Below are 21,055 nucleotides of genomic sequence, written 5' to 3' on the forward strand. Positions count from 1 at the left end.
ATATATGGTAGGGAGGGACAATATATGGTGTGCAGGGACAATATATGGTGTGGAGGGACAATATACGGTATGGTGGGACAATATATGGCATGGAGGGACAATTTATGGCTGATGAATAAATATATGGTACGGAGGGACAATATATGGTGTGGGGGACAATATATGGTGTGGTGAAACTATGGTGTGGAGGGACAATATATGGTGTTGGGAACAATATACATGTATAGTGTGCAGGGACAATATATGGTGTGCAGGGACAATATAAGCTGTGGTGAAACTATATATGGTAGGGAGGGACAATATATGGAAGGGAGGGACAATATATGGTGTGGAGGGACAATATATGGTAGGGAGGGGCAATATATGGTGTGGAGGGACAATATATGCTGTGGTGAAACTATATATGGTGTGGAGAGACAATATATGGTGTGGAGGGACAATATATGGTGTGGAGGGGCAATATATGGTATGGAGGGACAATATATGCTGTGGTGAAACTACATATGGTGTGGAGGGTAATATATGGTGTGGTAAAACTATATATGGTGTGGAGGAACAATATATGCTGTGGGGGAACAATATACATGTATAGTGTGGAGGGACAATATATGGTGTGGAGGGACAATATATGCTGTGGTGAAACTACATATGGTGTGGAGGGTAATATATGGTGTGGTAAAACTATATATGGTGTGGAGGGACAATATATGGTGTGGGGGAACAATATACATGTATAGTGTGGAGGGACAATATATGATGTGCAGGGACAATATATGCTGTGGTGAAACTACATATGGTGTGGAGGGTAATATATGGTGTGGTAAATCAATATATGGTGTGGTGAAACATTATATGGTGTGGTGAAACTATATATGGTGTGGAGGACAATATATGGTGTGGGAGAACAATATACATGTACAGTGTGGAGGGACAATATATGGTGTGGTGAAACAATATATGGTGTGGAGGGACAATATATGGTGTGGTGAAACTATACATGGTGAGGAGAGACAATATAGGGTATGGAGGGACAATATATGGTGTGGAGGGACAATATATGGTGTGGAGGGGCAATATATGGTATGGAGGTACAATATATGCTGTAGTGAAACTACATATGGTGTGGATGGACAATATATGGTGTGGAGGGTAATATATGGTGTGGTGAAACTATATATGGTGTGGAGGGACAATATATGGTGTGGGGAACAATATACATGTATAGTGTGGAGGGACAATATATGGTGTGGTGAAACAATATATGGTGTGGTGAAACAATATATGATGTGGTGAAACAATATATGGTGTGGTGAAACAATATATGATGTGGTGAAACAATATATGGTGTGGTGAAACAATATATGATGTGGAGGGACAATATATGGTGTGGAGGGACAATATATGATGTGGAGGGAAAATATATGGTACGGAGGGACAATATATGGTGTGGAGAGACAATATATGGTGTGAAGGGGCAATATATGGTATGGAGGGACAATACATGCTGTGGTGAAACTATATATGGTGTGGAGGGTCAATATATGGTGTGGAGGGTAATATATGATGTGGTGAAACTATATATGGTGTGGAGGGACAATATATGGTGTGGAGGGGCAATATATGGTATGGAGGGACAATATACATGTATTGTGAAGAGGGACAATATACGATATGGTGGGACAATATATGGCGTGGAGGGACAATATATGGCTGATGAATCAATATATGGTATGGAGGGACAATATATGGTGTGGGGGATAATATATAGTATGGAGAAACAATATACATGTATGGTGTGGAGGGACAATATATGGTGTGGAGAGACAATATATGGTGTGGAGGGACAATATATGGTGTGGAGGGACAATATATGGTGTGGAGGGACAATCTAAGAAGAATCTAATTACAATATTAGATGATTATTGGCATTTAGGGGCGGGGGGGGGGGGGGTAATAGGCCTAGGTGTCCTAATTAAGAGCACCATGATTACTACAGTTCAGTGGGATGTATACAAATTGATGTTGTGAATAGTGCTGGAATCAATGACTGTCATGCGATATAACTTTTATCAATAACCTTCAAACATAAGAATAGCAACAGACAAAGTGGCTACATTGTTATAACATTACAAGAAACAAACAGGCCTGTGAAATCTTTGTCCATTTTTACACATCATATATGTGAGAGACTTTAAATAGGCATCAATACCAGTGTGTGTGTGTGTGTGTGTGTGTGTGTGTGTGTGTGTGTGTGCGTGCGTGCGTGCGTGCGTGCGTGCGTGCGTGCGTGCGTGCGTGCGTGCGTGCGTGCGTGTGTGTGTGCATGTGTGTGGAAATCAACAAGTCATGTTATTGTATACAACACAGATTAGCTATATTGTTTACAAACTTGTTCGTTCGTTTGTTTTACTGTATTACCTATATCATAGACTTGTATAAGTATTTAGTATTTGACAGGGGATTGATTTCTATTATTTTGGTATTTAATCATTCTTTGTTTGTAAAATATATGATCATATTGGCTTTGTTTATATTATATTTATATCTGATAATCTGGTTTTGGAGGACAAGGTATATTTTTTGGCACATTTTTTTAGTTACTATTTCAATCCAATATACTGTAAAATACTTTATTTTAGGTGAAATTAATTTTCACTAAAAAAATAAAAAATGTTTATTTTCACTGATTGAATTCACTTAAGTTGAATGTAAAATATAGGAAAAAAGGTATATTCGCTGGATTTTATTTTCACTAAATCTGCTATGTTTGTTTCATGCACACGTTGTTCTGAGATTTGTGTCATCACAGGACATGTTGTTCTGAGATTTGTGTCATCACAGGACACGATGTTCTGAGATTTGTGTCATCACAGGACATGATGTTCTGAAATTTGTGTCATCACAGGACATGTTGTTCTGAGATTTGTGTCATCACAGGACACGTTCTGAGATTTGTGTCATCACAGGACACGTTGTTCTGAGATTTGTGTCATCACAGGACACGATGTTCTGAGATTTGTGTCATCACAGGACATGATGTTCTGAGATTTGTGTCATCACAGGACATGTTGTTCTGAGATTTGTGTCATCACAGGACATGATGTTCTGAGATTTGTGTCATCACAGGACATGATGTTCTGAGATTTGTGTCATCACAGGACATGTTGTTCTGAGATTTGTGTCATCACAGGACATGTTGTTCTGAGATTTGTGTCATCACAAGGACATGATGTTCTGAGATTTGTGTCATCACAGGACATGTTGTTCTGAGATTTGTGTCATCACAGGACATGATGTTCTGAGATTTGTGTCATCACAGGACATGATGTTCTGAGATTTGTGTCATCACAGGACATGTTGTTCTGAAATTTGTGTCATCACAGGACATGATGTTCTGAGATTTGTGTCATCACAGGACATGATGTTCTGAGATTTGTGTCATCACAGGACATGATGTTCTGAGATTTGTGTCATCACAGGACATGATGTTCTGAGATTTGTGTCATCACAGGACATGATGTTCTGAGATTTGTGTCATCACAGGACATGATGTTCTGAGATTTGTGTCATCACAGGACATGATGTTCTGAGATTTGTGTCATCACAGGACATGATGTTCTGAGATTTGTGTCATCACAGGACATGATGTTCTGAGATTTGTGTCATCACAGGACACGTTGTTCTGAGATTTGTGTCATCACAGGACATGTTGTTCTGAGATTTGTGTCATCACAGGACATGTTGTTCTGAGATTTGTGTCATCACAGGACATGTTGTTCTGAGATTTGTGTCATCACAGGACATGATGTTCTGAGATTTGTGTCATCACAGGACACGTTGTTCTGAGATTTGTGTCGTCACTAGAGACGTTGTTCTAATAATATAATATTGTTGGAAAATACAAGCAGCATAATGAGAAAGGAATATCGAATCAGTCTAAACATTTTCCGGATAGCAAGAAAATTCACTAAAAGCAGAAAATTGAAGTTATCAACACTAAATGAAATAATCTGATAGAGTAATGAATCAAACTAGAGAATTAAAAAGTTATCGCCATGAAATCAATAAATCTAAAATAAGTCCACCTGAGCCTATATATGAAATGTTTAAGCAATTGGGAGAGCAGTTTTCAAGACAAATTGAAAATAATATATTTCACCAAAAATGACAAAAATATACACAAAAAATAAATTTATCGCCATGTCTGAAGGTGCCTTTATATACATAAACTATATCAAAACAATCAGGCTATCTATTTTCAATGAGAAAACATAACATAATTATCAACCAAATAGTCTGAAACTTTGGAACTTGAATGGTAAAACAGTCATAGAATGTGTAATGACATTACTTCACTGATTATTCATATACACAGATCATTTTGTATGTTATTTGAACTTGGCTGTTCAAGTTTTCAATTCAAGTCTGTCCCCACAAAATGTTATAGCAATTTCAAAGTTGGTTTCTTCCACATGTTACAAAAACAGCTTAGTCACTTAGAGTTTTAACTTTGGCGACTACAAAACAAAAACATAGGTACTAGTAGGTAGAAATTTTAAACAAATAAAAGAATAAGATGAGAAAAGAACAAGAAAACTTTCGAGCAACCAGCCCTGGGACAATAGACTGCCAATCGTTTCCATACTGGGAATAGAGGGACTGTGACTTAATGTTCAATTAAAAATTATCAGTAATTATAAAATACAAACCGTACTGTATAAAAAACATGAAAAAAAGTCACAAATAGGGGGTGCATACAAAAACTAACCAAGTTTTGTTGATTCAATAACAAAACAAAAACGTGTATTCACTATCCTCCTCGGCTATCAGAAATTAAAGATCATTATAAGCCAACTTTCCAGCTTACTGTACTAAATTTCTAACTTATACATAGCCTTAACAATGTTTGGACACATTTCCAATTTACTAGTTTCTGAACTTTTACAGGGCCCTAATAAGTTTACTAATGTTACAGCGCCCTCATACAGTTGGGAACCAAACTTACAAAATTGCCAACTTATTCTCAAAGATGAAATTGTCTATTCTTGTTTGTGATTGGTCCTGGTAATGTTTGAGGGGTCGTGACGTACTCCGTTTTTGAGAATACACTACAAGACCCCCCCCCCTCAAGTAGAATTACATTAACCCCCAATCCTTAGCCATTTTCTCTTGTTTCCATGCCAACCTCATTAACATATATTATCAAGTTTTTTCCCAACAAAAATTAACATAAATTTCAATAAACTGTGTACTTCATATTTCATGTCGACTGCATAGAAAACTCTTTTCATTATCTGTCGGTCCTTGCATGTGCATTTCACTGACAAATTGGGTTAGCGCCATCCTGCAGGCTTACAACTGAACTATCACTATTGCGTTCAGCGATAAAATAAGAATTCAATCGTATATGTACCTCTGTGATTCGAGAACCATATGTATATTGTCATTTCAACCCATCTTAAATCATGGAAAGTAAATAACAATCTCGTATTTTGTTACTCACCGACTGACCGCACGCGAAACCATGGGGGCCGCCATGTTGAATGTTTACAATAAACTTTCTGCATGCACTCTGTCACCACAGGCGGCGCTCGTGGGTGTTGTTGTCCATTTGTTTAAAACTTGAACGTTATTACCGTAATAGCATTTGTCTGTTTCGTTCATGTAAATGTTTTCTTGAAATGAATTTTATTTGCCGTTTATCCATTTATATGTAGTTGTTTGTGTGTTGTTTTTTTTGTATGACTTATATCAAATATGCTATCTAGAAATATGCTCGCCGACCCAACACATTGAACATTTTATTGAACACTTTCCAAACTATCTGTATGTGATAGGATATGACTTACATCACAGTCAGCTGACGTACAAGTGATAATAAAATAATGTGGGCCACTGCTTACATGTAATATTCGACAAAGTTATGTAGAGTTCTGGAAATTGAGTGTAAGAAATGATAATAGAAAACTGAGAATGTATTTAGGGTTTAAAGACTCGTACACTTTTGAACCATATTTGCTCTTATGTAATCTGAAACATAAAATCATAATGACTAATTTCAGAATAAGCAGTCATATATAAGAAATGAAGAAGGATAGACATGCGCAAACCAAAACACCTTTAGACGACAGAATCTGTTCCCAGATAAAAATTGAAAATGAAGAACATTTCTTCATGGAATGTCTTAGATACCAAATAGAAAAACAAACAATTATTATTATGTAAAAGTGAAAATCATCACTATGTTTGTGAATGTAGAATGATCATGAAAAATACAGAAAAAATATTCACTTGACATTTCAACATATCGATTACAATAAAAATGTAATGATAAATTATCTACGTTTCTGATAATTGCTATCTATTCGTATGTAAAATATTCACAGGTGATCTGTTCTGATTGGTCACGGTTATTGGCTAAATAACCAGGTGCTCATGGGTATATAGAAAGAACAGTATTCTATTGTGTTCAGTCTTGGTTGCAAACAACTCACGATGTATTTTATATATATATATATATATATATATATATATATATATATATATATTTTTCTTAATAAGAATGACTCCCGACGTCCATCCCGAGGTACATCTGACATTGCATCGGGTACAGGTTTCCAGATGTTTTTCTCCCTTGACAGGTTTTTATATCTAGTTTTTCCTGGGCGGTCGATGTATTCGCGATGGGGCTTTAGCATCCATTATTTTGTGTATATTTACATATGTAAGGGAAATACCTGTAATTCGTGTGGTTCCTGGGTACTGCAACCACCGCATACAGCATTTCATGATGGTGTAATTTGTATGAATAATTGAAGTGCAGTACAGATTAATGTACTTTCTTCTTATCTGTACCTCATTTACAAGAAGGTTGGTGCAAGAAATAAATGAATAAATTAATTAATTGTTTTGCAAAATTAAAGTCTGCATTAATTAATTTAAACATTGATATTAATCAATTAATTAATTACCCTAAATGCTACCCCGAAATGCCTCTGGGATCGTACGTCAACATTTTGTACATCACTGAACTACGTTTACACCCCTATCCGCTGAATGGTTGCATCCAATTACGAGTATGAGGGTCAGGTGACAATTGAAGCCGCACGACGGAATCCTTATACACAGAGAAATTTAACAACTTTACAAGATGCCGTACTGTGTTATACGTAGCAATCTACCAAGCGAAAAACTCTCCGATGAGTTTATGAAAGAAATGTCTGCGTTTTTGGCGAAATTGCTAGAAAAGGACGAAAAGGTGATGTTGATCTCGATGCGCTGAGGTGGGGCACACCTCCTTGGATGCACTGTAATTTGTTGTACAATGGTTCTGTGGTTCTCGCGCGTTTGGCATAATGTGTTCATATTATCATACCAGCAATGTGTTCATATCATCATACCAGCAAACATAGAATAGCACATTACTTAGGGACAGACCATTCCATAAATGAACGTTGCAAAACTTGTTTTGTTTTCCTTCTTCAATACTGTGACCACAATGAAATAATGAAACGGTAATATTTCAGTATGAGTCACTGCTTTGCTAATAATGGTATATGATAGCTCACAATGTAGTCATTGCTACCTGTAGCAACACTTGGTGTAATGTAGCTATTTTTGCTATAATGCAAAACAGTTAGTGTCTCTTACTGCCCAATGCAATGGCATGTATACAATGTGGCAAAGTCCATCCAATGATAAACACTTACTTACTACATTGAAATTGTTGTGATTGGACAACAAATCTCTTGTGACCATTAACTATGTATATATTAGTGTGTATTAGCCCACAGTCCCTCTATCCCTATCTCTATCTAGAGGGACTGTGTATTAACCATATTGTTCCAAACACAGCAACATTGCAGCAGTTCACTATGTGCTTCTCTAGTTCGTTACACCATTAGAACTGGTTAATTCAAACCACTTTAATGAGAATACATCGTTTGGCTAAATACTCTCATTCACAAGCATTATGAACCTTGCCAGCACACCAGTGACTTTGACTAAACATTTCACACTGTGTCAGTACATACATTTTGTTTGGATAACTTTGCCATTTATTATATACAAATTTATATGATTGAATAAAATAAATTAAAAGACAATCACATCGTGATCTATATTCAACGTGTCCAAGTCCCCTGCTGTCAGTATGATGTCTCCTGAAGCACACTTCAAAACTGGCAGCGCCCTCATTTCCATTCCACTCATTCCGGCTTTCACCACTGCCACACCTTAATTTGTATAAAAATGTGGTAATTTGCCACATTTTGTTCAAATAAAGAATAAATGCGTATGTTCATAAATATGAAATCATGAAAATTGTCTTCAGGTGTATACATGTCACTTTTGTATGCAACCAATTTTTTCCAAAGTGGAGGTATATCTTAATGTTCAAATGTGTGATGTTTCGCTAAAGGGAACCTTCAACCTCAGAACAATATGTTGGTGACAGTAATCAAGCCTGAAAAAATAAGAGAAAATATTAATACTAGACCAGATTTGAGAAATGAGGTAAAAATAATTAATTAATCACTAACTACTGCGAAAGTTATAGATGAACATGTTTATTTATATTTCAAAATGATGCACACAACACAAGTTTGTCTGTTTGTAAGCGAATATTTTCAAAAAGCAAATTGATTATGATAGTGGCAAATCTGTCTATACACATAATAAATAATAAATAATAAATACGAGTGAAACATTTATCAAAATTGTTATGTAATTATAAATTTTTATCCAGTATGAACTGTTTTTTGGACTGGCGGCCATTTTTGTCCCAAAAAATAAACATTTGGACACGTCATCAACCGTTTTTTGGACATGCCTTCACTCATTCAAAAATCGACATCAGTCATAGTGGATTACAGATGCACTTCATTTTTTTTCGTGATTCAATTTAGAATAGCCAACTGGTGGCCATTTTGTTTTTTCATGAGTGTTCTGCCTATTTTACAGAGATAAGGCAAGATATAATAGGTTAAATACTGTTTTAATAATTTTTTTTAGTGAAATGGTGGCCTTTTACATGAAAACAAATAAAATTGCAAAATTTGAACATGTCCAAAAGTTTTTTTCGGCACCACAGTGTGCATGATCAGTGAAAGTAATGTGAACTTGATGGCCCCACAGTGTGCATGATCAGTGAAAGTAATGTGAACTTGATGGCACCAGTGTGCATGTCGATTATTGATCAAGCATTGTGTTAATATGCTAAATACTATCCCAATATTTAGACATAATCTGACTATGCTTTTCATTGTTTGACAGTCATTAAAAACATGACAGGACTATGTCATTGATAATGACTTGTTGTTAATATATTGTTACTTTTTTTTCAGAGAGTGATAGTTGCTATTCATAGTTGTCAGCGCATTATGATTGCTGGAAGTTTGGATCCGGCAATTATTATGGATCTAGATGCAATCGATAGATTTGGACCTGAAAAAAACCAAAAGTATTCTGACGAAATTTTCAAATTTCTTGCTGAGAAAACTGGATTAGGTTTTGATAGGTGGGTAGTAACCCTGAATAAAAATAACAATAGAGCAAATATTACTTTAAGATCAATGGTGTTCATATATGTATATAGGATTCCTTTAAAACCTATAATATTTCCATCATATACCAAACTATAGGATTCTTTAATATATAATATCCCTATATATAGGACCTTTCATCATATAATGTACAGCTGTATGGCAACCGCTGAAGAAATCCCGACTGGACGCATCTGCGGGCTTTTGACTGCTATTAATTATTCATGATGTCATTGATTATTTATGAGTGGCTGTGTGAAAGTAAACATGACCCTTTTAAAGATTGATTTGATTCAATCACAGAGATGGATACTTTAACTTGCGAAGGCAACACTTTCATCCATGTTTACTGAAAACAAGTCGATTTAAATGTCAATGTATGCAAGCAGTCTTTCAAAATCGCCGGGATCTCAGAAGTGAAAGGTCATGTACATTAACATAGACAAGATATGACGTATACAGCTGCACTCTGATTCGTTGTCAATGCTAATCAACAACTTTAATTAGCATAATCACCGGAGTGATTCCGCTCCGATTTTCACTCCAACGCAGGGGGTTGCCTGCAGATGCGTCCAGTCAGGATTTCTTTGGCAGTTACACTAGTTTTCATGATCACATTAAAAAGGCTAAATTGACAATTAATTTTTTTTTGTAAACCAAAAAAGAAGTCTCGACTTTGCCAATCTAGCATGTACATGTATGTATGTAGATTACAAATACTGCTTGATAGTAATATTTAATTCTTTCTTAATTTTCATTATAGGATTAAATTAAAGTTTTATGATTTACCTGCATATGATGTTGGAGTATATTCCAAGGCAACACAATAGTTGTTTGGGAAATGGACGTGCACGAGAACATGATGTAAACTCACAAACTGTACCAAGGTGTATAATGATTATGTTTAGCATTACTTTGCAATAAATGAACACTTTTTAGATCCACAATCAATGTGAATTTATTTTCATTGTAATCAGTATTAATTTATCATAGTTGTGACTTTGAATGTGTTAGTGTTTAATATGTTTTCTGAAAATTAACACAAAAACTGTGCTGTGTACGTCTCAGCAGAATGTACCATGTATAAGGAGCAATGTGTCATCTAAATTTACCATTTCCAGTACTAAGGTTGGAACATTGATAGTACACTCCTCTTTACTCCTGCTTTGTGTCAACTCTGGTATAAGTAGGAATATGTCACCACTGGTGTAACCAATTTTGTGTCATGTCTGGTATAAGTAGGAATGTGTCACCACAGGTATAACCAGCTTTGTGTCATGTCTGGTATAAGTAGGAATGTGTCACCACAGGTATAACCAGCTTTGTGTCAACTCTGGTATAAGTAGGAATATGTCACCACTGGTGTAACCAATTTTGTGTCATGTCTGGTATAAGTAGGAATGTGTCACCACAGGTATAACCAGCTTTGTGTCATGTCTGGTATAAGTAGGAATGTGTCACCACTGGTATAACCAGCTTTGTGTCATGTCTGGTATAAGTAGGAATGTGTCACCACTGGTATAACCAGCTTTGTGTCATGTCTGGTATAAGTAGGAATGTGTCACCACAGGTATAACCAGCTTTGTGTCAACTCTGGTATAAGTAGGAATATGTCACCACTGGTGTAACCAGTTTTGTGTCGTGTCTGGTATAAGTAGGAATGTGTCACCACTGGTATAACCAGCTTTGTGTCATGTCTGGTATACGTAGGAATGTGTCACCACTGGTATAACCAGCTTTGTGTCAACTCTAGTATAAGTAGGAATATGTCACCACTGGTATAACCAGCTTCGTGTCATTTCTGGTATAAGGAGGAATGTGTCACCACTGGTATAACCAGCTTTGTGTCATCTCTGGTATAAGTAGGAATGTGTCACCACTGGTATAACCAGCTTTGTGTCATCTCTGGTATAAGTAGGAATGTGTCACCACTGGTATAACCAGCTTTGTGTCAACTCTGGTATAAGTAGGAATGTGTCACCACTGGTATAACCAGCTTTGTGTCATCTCTGATATAAGTAGGAATATGTCACCACTGGTATAACCAGCTTTGTGTCATGTCTGGTATAAGTAGGAATGTGTCACCACTGGTATAACCAGCTTTGTGTCATGTCTGGTATAAGGAGGAATATGTCACCACTGGTATAACCAGCTTTGTGTCATGTCTGGTATAAGTAGGAATGTGTCACCACTGGTATAACCAGCTTTGTGTCATGTCTGGAATAAGGAGGAATATGTCACCACTGGTATAACCAGCTTTGTGTCATGTCTGGAATAAGGAGGAATGTGTCACCACTGGTATAACCAGCTTTGTGTCATGTCTGGAATAAGGAGGAATATGTCACCACTGGTATAACCAGCTTTGTGTCATGTCTGGAATAAGGAGGAATATGTCACCACTGGTATAACCAGCTTTGTGTCATGTCTGGAATAAGGAGGAATGTGTCACCACTGGTATAACCAGCTTTGTGTCATGTCTGGTATAAGTAGGAATGTGTCACCACTGGTATAACCAGCTTTGTGTCATGTCTGGAATAAGGAGGAATATGTCACCACTGGTATAACCAGCTTTGTGTCATGTCTGGAATAAGGAGGAATGTGTCACCACTGGTATAACCAGCTTTGTGTCATGTCTGGTATAAGTAGGAATATGTCACCACTGGTATAACCAGCTTTGTGTCATGTCTGGTATAAGTAGGAATATGTCACCACTGGTATAACCAGCTTTGTGTCATGTCTGGTATAAGTAGGAATATGTCACCACTGGTATAACCAGCTTTGTGTCATGTCTGGAATAAGTAGGAATGTGTCACCACTGGTATAACCAGCTTTGTGTCATGTCTGGTATAAGTAGGAATATGTCACCACTGGTATAACCAGCTTTGTGTCAACTCTGGTATAAGTAGGAATGTGTCACCACTGGTATAACCAGCTTTGTGTCATGTCTGGTATAAGTAGGAATATGTCACCACTGGTATAACCAGCTTTGTGTCAACTCTGGTATAAGTAGGAATGTGTCACCACTGGTATAACCAGCTTTGTGTCATGTCTGGTATAAGGAGGAATGTGTCACCACTGGTATAACCAGCTTTGTGTCATGTCTGGAATAAGTAGGAATATGTCACCACTGGTATAACCAGCTTTGTGTCAACTCTGGTATAAGTAGGAATGTGTCACCACTGGTATAACCAGCTTTGTGTCATGTCTGGTATAAGGAGGAATGTGTCACCACTGGTATAACCAGCTTTGTGTCATCTCTGGTATAAGTAGGAATGTGTCACCACTGGTATAACCAGCTTTGTGTCATCTCTGGTATAAGTAGGAATGTGTCACCACTGGTATAACCAGCTTTGTGTCAACTCTGGTATAAGTAGGAATGTGTCACCACTGGTATAACCAGCGTTGTGTCATCTCTGATATAAGTAGGAATATGTCACCACTGGTATAACCAGCTTTGTGTCATGTCTGGTATAAGTAGGAATGTGTCACCACTGGTATAACCAGCTTTGTGTCATGTCTGGTATAAGGAGGAATATGTCACCACTGGTATAACCAGCTTTGTGTCATGTCTGGTATAAGTAGGAATGTGTCACCACTGGTATAACCAGCTTTGTGTCATGTCTGGTATAAGGAGGAATGTGTCACCACTGGTATAACCAGCTTTGTGTCATGTCTGGTATAAGGAGGAATGTGTCACCACTGGTATAAGCAGCTTTGTGTCATGTCTGGAATAAGTAGGAATATGTCACCACTGGTATAACCAGCTTTGTGTCATGTCTGGAATAAGTAGGAATATGTCACCACTGGTATAACCAGCTTTGTGTCATGTCTGGAATAAGTAGGAATGTGTCACCACTGGTATAACCAGCTTTGTGTCATGTCTGGTATAAGGAGGAATGTGTCACCACTGGTATAACCAGCTTTGTGTCATGTCTGGTATAAGGAGGAATGTGTCACCACTGGTATAACCAGCTTTGTGTCATGTCTGGTATAAGTAGGAATATGTCACCACTGGTATAACCAGCTTTGTGTCATGTCTGGTATAAGTAGGAATGTGTCAGCACTGGTATAACCAGCTTTGTGTCATGTCTGGTATAAGTAGGAATGTGTCACCACTGGTATAACCAGCTTTGTGTCATGTCTGGTATAAGGAGGAATGTGTCACCACTGGTATAACCAGCTTTGTGTCATGTCTGGTATAAGGAGGAATGTGTCACCACTGGTATAACCAGCTTTGTGTCATGTCTGGTATAAGGAGGAATGTGTCACCACTGGTATAAGCAGCTTTGTGTCATGTCTGGAATAAGTAGGAATATGTCACCACTGGTATAACCAGCTTTGTGTCATGTCTGGAATAAGTAGGAATATGTCACCACTGGTATAACCAGCTTTGTGTCATGTCTGGAATAAGTAGGAATGTGTCACCACTGGTATAACCAGCTTTGTGTCATGTCTGGTATAAGGAGGAATGTGTCACCACTGGTATAACCAGCTTTGTGTCATGTCTGGTATAAGGAGGAATGTGTCACCACTGGTATAACCAGCTTTGTGTCATGTCTGGTATAAGTAGGAATATGTCACCACTGGTATAACCAGCTTTGTGTCATGTCTGGTATAAGGAGGAATGTGTCACCACTGGTATAACCAGCTTTGTGTCATGTCTGGTATAAGGAGGAATGTGTCACCACTGGTATAACCAGCTTTGTGTCATGTCTGGTATAAGGAGGAATGTGTCACCACTGGTATAACCAGCTTTGTGTCATGTCTGGTATAAGGAGGAATATGTCACCACTGGTATAACCAGCTTTGTGTCATGTCTGGTATAAGGAGGAATATGTCACCACTGGTATAACCAGCTTTGTGTCATGTCTGGTATAAGGAGGAATATGTCACCACTGGTATAACCAGCTTTGTGTCATGTCTGGAATAAGTAGGAATATGTCACCACTGGTATAACCAGCTTTGTGTCATGTCTGGTATAAGTAGGAATATGTCACCACTGGTATAACCAGCTTTGTGTCATGTCTGGTATAAGTAGGAATGTGTCAGCACTGGTATAACCAGCTTTGTGTCATGTCTGGTATAAGTAGGAATGTGTCACCACTGGTATAACCAGCTTTGTGTCATGTCTGGTATAAGGAGGAATGTGTCACCACTGGTATAACCAGCTTTGTGTCATGTCTGGTATAAGGAGGAATGTGTCACCACTGGTATAACCAGCTTTGTGTCATGTCTGGTATAAGGAGGAATGTGTCACCACTGGTATAAGCAGCTTTGTGTCATGTCTGGAATAAGTAGGAATATGTCACCACTGGTATAACCAGCTTTGTGTCATGTCTGGAATAAGTAGGAATATGTCACCACTGGTATAACCAGCTTTGTGTCATGTCTGGAATAAGTAGGAATGTGTCACCACTGGTATAACCAGCTTTGTGTCATGTCTGGTATAAGGAGGAATGTGTCACCACTGGTATAACCAGCTTTGTGTCATGTCTGGTATAAGGAGGAATGTGTCACCACTGGTATAACCAGCTTTGTGTCATGTCTGGTATAAGGAGGAATGTGTCACCACTGGTATAACTAGCTTTGTGTCATGTCTGGTATAAGTAGGAATATGTCACCACTGGTATAACCAGCTTTGTGTCATGTCTGGTATAAGGAGGAATGTGTCACCACTGGTATAACCAGCTTTGTGTCATGTCTGGTATAAGGAGGAATGTGTCACCACTGGTATAACCAGCTTTGTGTCATGTCTGGTATAAGGAGGAATATGTCACCACTGGTATAACCAGCTTTGTGTCATGTCTGGTATAAGGAGGAATATGTCACCACTGGTATAACCAGCTTTGTGTCATGTCTGGTATAAGGAGGAATATGTCACCACTGGTATAACCAGCTTTGTGTCATGTCTGGAATAAGTAGGAATATGTCACCACTGGTATAACCAGCTTTGTGTCATGTCTGGTATAAGGAGGAATATGTCACCACTGGTATAACCAGCTTTGTGTCATGTCTGGTATAAGGAGGAATATGTCACCACTGGTATAACCAGCTTTGTGTCATGTCTGGAATAAGTAGGAATATGTCACCACTGGTATAACCAGCTTTGTGTCATGTCTGGTATAAGGAGGAATATGTCACCACTGGTATAACCAGCTTTGTGTCATGTCTGGAATAAGTAGGAATATGTCACCACTGGTATAACCAGCTTTGTGTCATGTCTGGTATAAGGAGGAATATGTCACCACTGGTATAACCAGCTTTGTGTCATGTCTGGTATAAGGAGGAATATGTCACCACTGGTATAACCAGCTTTGTGTCATGTCTGGAATAAGGAGGAATGTGTCACCACTGGTATAACCAGCTTTGTGTCATGTCTGGTATAAGTAGGAATATGTCACCACTGGTATAACCAGCTTTGTGTCATGTCTGGTATAAGTAGGAATATGTCACCACTGGTATAACCAGCTTTGTGTCATGTCTGGTATAAGTAGGAATATGTCACCACTGGTATAACCAGCTTTGTGTCATGTCTGGTATAAGTAGGAATGTGTCACCACTGGTATAACCAGCTTTGTGTCATGTCTGGTATAAGGAGGAATGTGTCACCACTGGTATAACCAGCTTTGTGTCATGTCTGGTATAAGGAGGAATGTGTCACCACTGGTATAAGCAGCTTTGTGTCATGTCTGGAATAAGTAGGAATATGTCACCACTGGTATAACCAGCTTTGTGTCATGTCTGGAATAAGTAGGAATATGTCACCACTGGTATAACCAGCTTTGTGTCATGTCTGGAATAAGTAGGAATGTGTCACCACTGGTATAACCAGCTTTGTGTCATGTCTGGTATAAGGAGGAATGTGTCACCACTGGTATAACCAGCTTTGTGTCATGTCTGGTATAAGGAGGAATGTGTCACCACTGGTATAACCAGCTTTGTGTCATGTCTGGTATAAGTAGGAATATGTCACCACTGGTATAACCAGCTTTGTGTCATGTCTGGTATAAGGAGGAATGTGTCACCACTGGTATAACCAGCTTTGTGTCATGTCTGGTATAAGGAGGAATGTGTCACCACTGGTATAACCAGCTTTGTGTCATGTCTGGTATAAGGAGGAATGTGTCACCACTGGTATAACCAGCTTTGTGTCATGTCTGGTATAAGGAGGAATATGTCACCACTGGTATAACCAGCTTTGTGTCATGTCTGGTATAAGGAGGAATATGTCACCACTGGTATAACCAGCTTTGTGTCATGTCTGGTATAAGGAGGAATATGTCACCACTGGTATAACCAGCTTTGTGTCATGTCTGGAATAAGTAGGAATATGTCACCACTGGTATAACCAGCTTTGTGTCATGTCTGGTATAAGGAGGAATATGTCACCACTGGTATAACCAGCTTTGTGTCATGTCTGGTATAAGGAGGAATATGTCACCACTGGTATAACCAGCTTTGTGTCATGTCTGGAATAAGTAGGAATATGTCACCACTGGTATAACCAGCTTTGTGTCATGTCTGGTATAAGGAGGAATATGTCACCACTGGTATAACCAGCTTTGTGTCATGTCTGGAATAAGTAGGAATATGTCACCACTGGTATAACCAGCTTTGTGTCATGTCTGGTATAAGGAGGAATATGTCACCACTGGTATAACCAGCTTTGTGTCATGTCTGGTATAAGGAGGAATATGTCACCACTGGTATAACCAGCTTTGTGTCATGTCTGGAATAAGGAGGAATGTGTCACCACTGGTATAACCAGCTTTGTGTCATGTCTGGTATAAGTAGGAATATGTCACCACTGGTATAACCAGCTTTGTGTCATGTCTGGTATAAGTAGGAATATGTCACCACTGGTATAACCAGCTTTGTGTCATGTCTGGTATAAGTAGGAATATGTCACCACTGGTATAACCAGCTTTGTGTCATGTCTGGTATAAGTAGGAATGTGTCACCACTGGTATAACCAGCTTTGTGTCATGTCTGGTATAAGGAGGAATGTGTCACCACTGGTATAACCAGCTTTGTGTCATGTCTGGTATAAGTAGGAATATGTCACCACTGGTATAACCAGCTTTGTGTCAACTCTGGTATAAGTAGGAATGTGTCACCACTGGTATAACCAGCTTTGTGTCATGTCTGGTATAAGTAGGAATATGTCACCACTGGTAAAACCAGCTTTGTGTCAACTCTGGTATAAGTAGGAATGTGTCACCACTGGTATAACCAGCTTTGTGTCATGTCTGGTATAAGGAGGAATGTGTCACCACTGGTATAACCAGCTTTGTGTCATGTCTGGAATAAGTAGGAATATGTCACCACTGGTATAACCAGCTTTGTGTCAACTCTGGTATAAGTAGGAATGTGTCACCACTGGTATAACCAGCTTTGTGTCATGTCTGGTATAAGGAGGAATGTGTCACCACTGGTATAACCAGCTTTGTGTCATCTCTGGTATAAGTAGGAATGTGTCACCACTGGTATAACCAGCTTTGTGTCATCTCTGGTATAAGTAGGAATGTGTCACCACTGGTATAACCAGCTTTGTGTCAACTCTGGTATAAGTAGGAATGTCTCACCACTGGTATAACCAGCTTTGTGTCATCTCTGATATAAGTAGGAATATGTCACCACTGGTATAACCAGCTTTGTGTCATGTCTGGTATAAGTAGGAATGTGTCACCACTGGTATAACCAGCTTTGTGTCATGTCTGGTATAAGGAGGAATATGTCACCACTGGTATAACCAGCTTTGTGTCATGTCTGGTATAAGTAGGAATGTGTCACCACTGGTATAACCAGCTTTGTGTCATGTCTGGAATAAGGAGGAATATGTCACCACTGGTATAACCAGCTTTGTGTCATGTCTGGAATAAGGAGGAATGTGTCACCACTGGTATAACCAGCTTTGTGTCATGTCTGGAATAAGGAGGAATATGTCACCACTGGTATAACCAGCTTTGTGTCATGTCTGGAATAAGGAGGAATATGTCACCACTGGTATAACCAGCTTTGTGTCATGTCTGGAATAGGGAGGAATGTGTCACCACTGGTATAACCAGCTTTGTGTCATGTCTGGTATAAGTAGGAATGTGTCACCACTGGTATAACCAGCTTTGTGTCATGTCTGGTATAAGTAGGAATATGTCACCACTGGTATAACCAGCTTTGTGTCATGTCTGGTATAAGTAGGAATATGTCACCACTGGTATAACCAGCTTTGTGTCATGTCTGGTATAAGTAGGAATATGTCACCACTGGTATAACCAGCTTTGTGTCATGTCTGGAATAAGTAGGAATGTGTCACCACTGGTATAACCAGCTTTGTGTCATGTCTGGTATAAGTAGGAATATGTCACCACTGGTAAAACCAGCTTTGTGTCAACTCTGGTATAGGTAGGAATGTGTCACCACTGGTATAACCAGCTTTGTGTCATGTCTGGTATAAGTAGGAATATGTCACCACTGGTATAACCAGCTTTGTGTCAACTCTGGTATAAGTAGGAATGTGTCACCACTGGTATAACCAGCTTTGTGTCATGTCTGGTATAAGGAGGAATGTGTCACCACTGGTATAACCAGCTTTGTGTCATGTCTGGTATAAGGAGGAATATGTCACCACTGGTATAACCAGCTTTGTGTCATGTCTGGTATAAGGAGGAATATGTCACCACTGGTATAACCAGCTTTGTGTCATGTCTGGTATAAGGAGGAATATGTCACCACTGGTATAACCAGCTTTGTGTCATGTCTGGAATAAGTAGGAATATGTCACCACTGGTATAACCAGCTTTGTGTCATGTCTGGTATAAGGAGGAATATGTCACCACTGGTATAACCAGCTTTGTGTCATGTCTGGTATAAGGAGGAATATGTCACCACTGGTATAACCAGCTTTGTGTCATGTCTGGAATAAGTAGGAATATGTCACCACTGGTATAACCAGCTTTGTGTCATGTCTGGTATAAGGAGGAATATGTCACCACTGGTATAACCAGCTTTGTGTCATGTCTGGAATAAGTAGGAATATGTCACCACTGGTATAACCAGCTTTGTGTCATGTCTGGTATAAGGAGGAATATGTCACCACTGGTATAACCAGCTTTGTGTCATGTCTGGTATAAGGAGGAATATGTCACCACTGGTATAACCAGCTTTGTGTCATGTCTGGAATAAGGAGGAATGTGTCACCACTGGTATAACCAGCTTTGTGTCATGTCTGGTATAAGTAGGAATATGTCACCACTGGTATAACCAGCTTTGTGTCATGTCTGGTATAAGTAGGAATATGTCACCACTGGTATAACCAGCTTTGTGTCATGTCTGGTATAAGTAGGAATATGTCACCACTGGTATAACCAGCTTTGTGTCATGTCTGGTATAAGTAGGAATGTGTCACCACTGGTATAACCAGCTTTGTGTCATGTCTGGTATAAGGAGGAATGTGTCACCACTGGTATAACCAGCTTTGTGTCATGTCTGGTATAAGTAGGAATATGTCACCACTGGTATAACCAGCTTTGTGTCAACTCTGGTATAAGTAGGAATGTGTCACCACTGGTATAACCAGCTTTGTGTCATGTCTGGTATAAGTAGGAATATGTCACCACTGGTAAAACCAGCTTTGTGTCAACTCTGGTATAAGTAGGAATGTGTCACCACTGGTATAACCAGCTTTGTGTCATGTCTGGTATAAGGAGGAATGTGTCACCACTGGTATAACCAGCTTTGTGTCATGTCTGGTATAAGGAGGAATGTGTCACCACTGGTATAACCAGCTTTGTGTCATGTCTGGTATAAGGAGGAATGTGTCACCACTGGTATAACCAGCTTTGTGTCATGTCTGGTATAAGGAGGAATATGTCACCACTGGTATAACCAGCTTTGTGTCATGTCTGGTATAAGGAGGAATATGTCACCACTGGTATAACCAGCTTTGTGTCATGTCTGGTATAAGGAGGAATATGTCACCACTGGTATAACCAGCTTTGTGTCATGTCTGGAATAAGTAGGAATATGTCACCACTGGTATAACCAGCTTTGTGTCATGTCTGGTATAAGGAGGAATATGTCACCACTGGTATAACCAGCTTTGTGTCATGTCTGGTATAAGGAGGAATATGTCACCACTGGTATAACCAGCTTTGTGTCATGTCTGGAATAAGTAGGAATATGTCACCACTGGTATAACCAGCTTTGTGTCATGTCTGGTATAAGGAGGAATATGTCACCACTGGTATAACCAGCTTTGTGTCATGTCTGGAATAAGTAGGAATATGTCACCACTGGTATAACCAGCTTTGTGTCATGTCTGGTATAAGGAGGAATATGTCACCACTGGTATAACCAGCTTTGTGTCATGTCTGGTATAAGGAGGAATATGTCACCACTGGTATAACCAGCTTTGTGTCATGTCTGGAATAAGGAGGAATGTGTCACCACTGGTATAACCAGCTTTGTGTCATGTCTGGTATAAGTAGGAATATGTCACCACTGGTATAACCAGC

At 38.9% G+C, this 21,055-nt stretch overlaps 2 protein-coding genes across 3 annotated transcripts in view; one reads left to right on the forward strand and one right to left on the reverse strand.

The window, feature by feature from the left end:
• Positions 1-5,539, reverse strand: part of LOC100378420 (phosphatidylserine decarboxylase proenzyme, mitochondrial-like) — a 48,881-nt gene extending 43,342 nt beyond the window's left edge. Inside the window, 1 exon segment of the mRNA XM_085491581.1 lies at positions 5,504-5,539. Within this exon segment, the coding sequence (XP_085347707.1) occupies positions 5,504-5,538 (35 nt within the window). The 5' untranslated portion in view covers position 5,539.
• Positions 5,540-7,062: 1,523 nt separating this feature from the next.
• Positions 7,063-10,489, forward strand: LOC100378268 (macrophage migration inhibitory factor homolog 1-like). Of its 2 annotated transcripts, none has more exons than XM_002734540.4 (3): positions 7,063-7,258; positions 9,345-9,517; positions 10,306-10,489. In XM_002734540.4, the coding sequence occupies exons 1-3, from the start codon at positions 7,151-7,153 to the stop codon at positions 10,370-10,372; spliced, it is 348 nt and encodes a 115-aa protein (XP_002734586.2). In that variant the 5' UTR covers positions 7,063-7,150; the 3' UTR covers positions 10,373-10,489. The 2 variants fall into 2 exon arrangements, with proteins under 2 accessions (XP_002734586.2, XP_077865222.1); XM_078009096.2 differs by lacking the exon at positions 7,063-7,258 and adding an exon at positions 8,416-8,514.
• The last annotated feature ends 10,566 nt before the right edge of the window (positions 10,490-21,055 follow it).

The sequence above is a fragment of the Saccoglossus kowalevskii genome, chromosome 16, assembly GCF_978046115.1.
Source record: "Saccoglossus kowalevskii chromosome 16, keSacKowa6.1, whole genome shotgun sequence".
In the NCBI taxonomy this organism is placed as follows: Eukaryota; Metazoa; Hemichordata; class Enteropneusta; family Harrimaniidae; genus Saccoglossus; species Saccoglossus kowalevskii.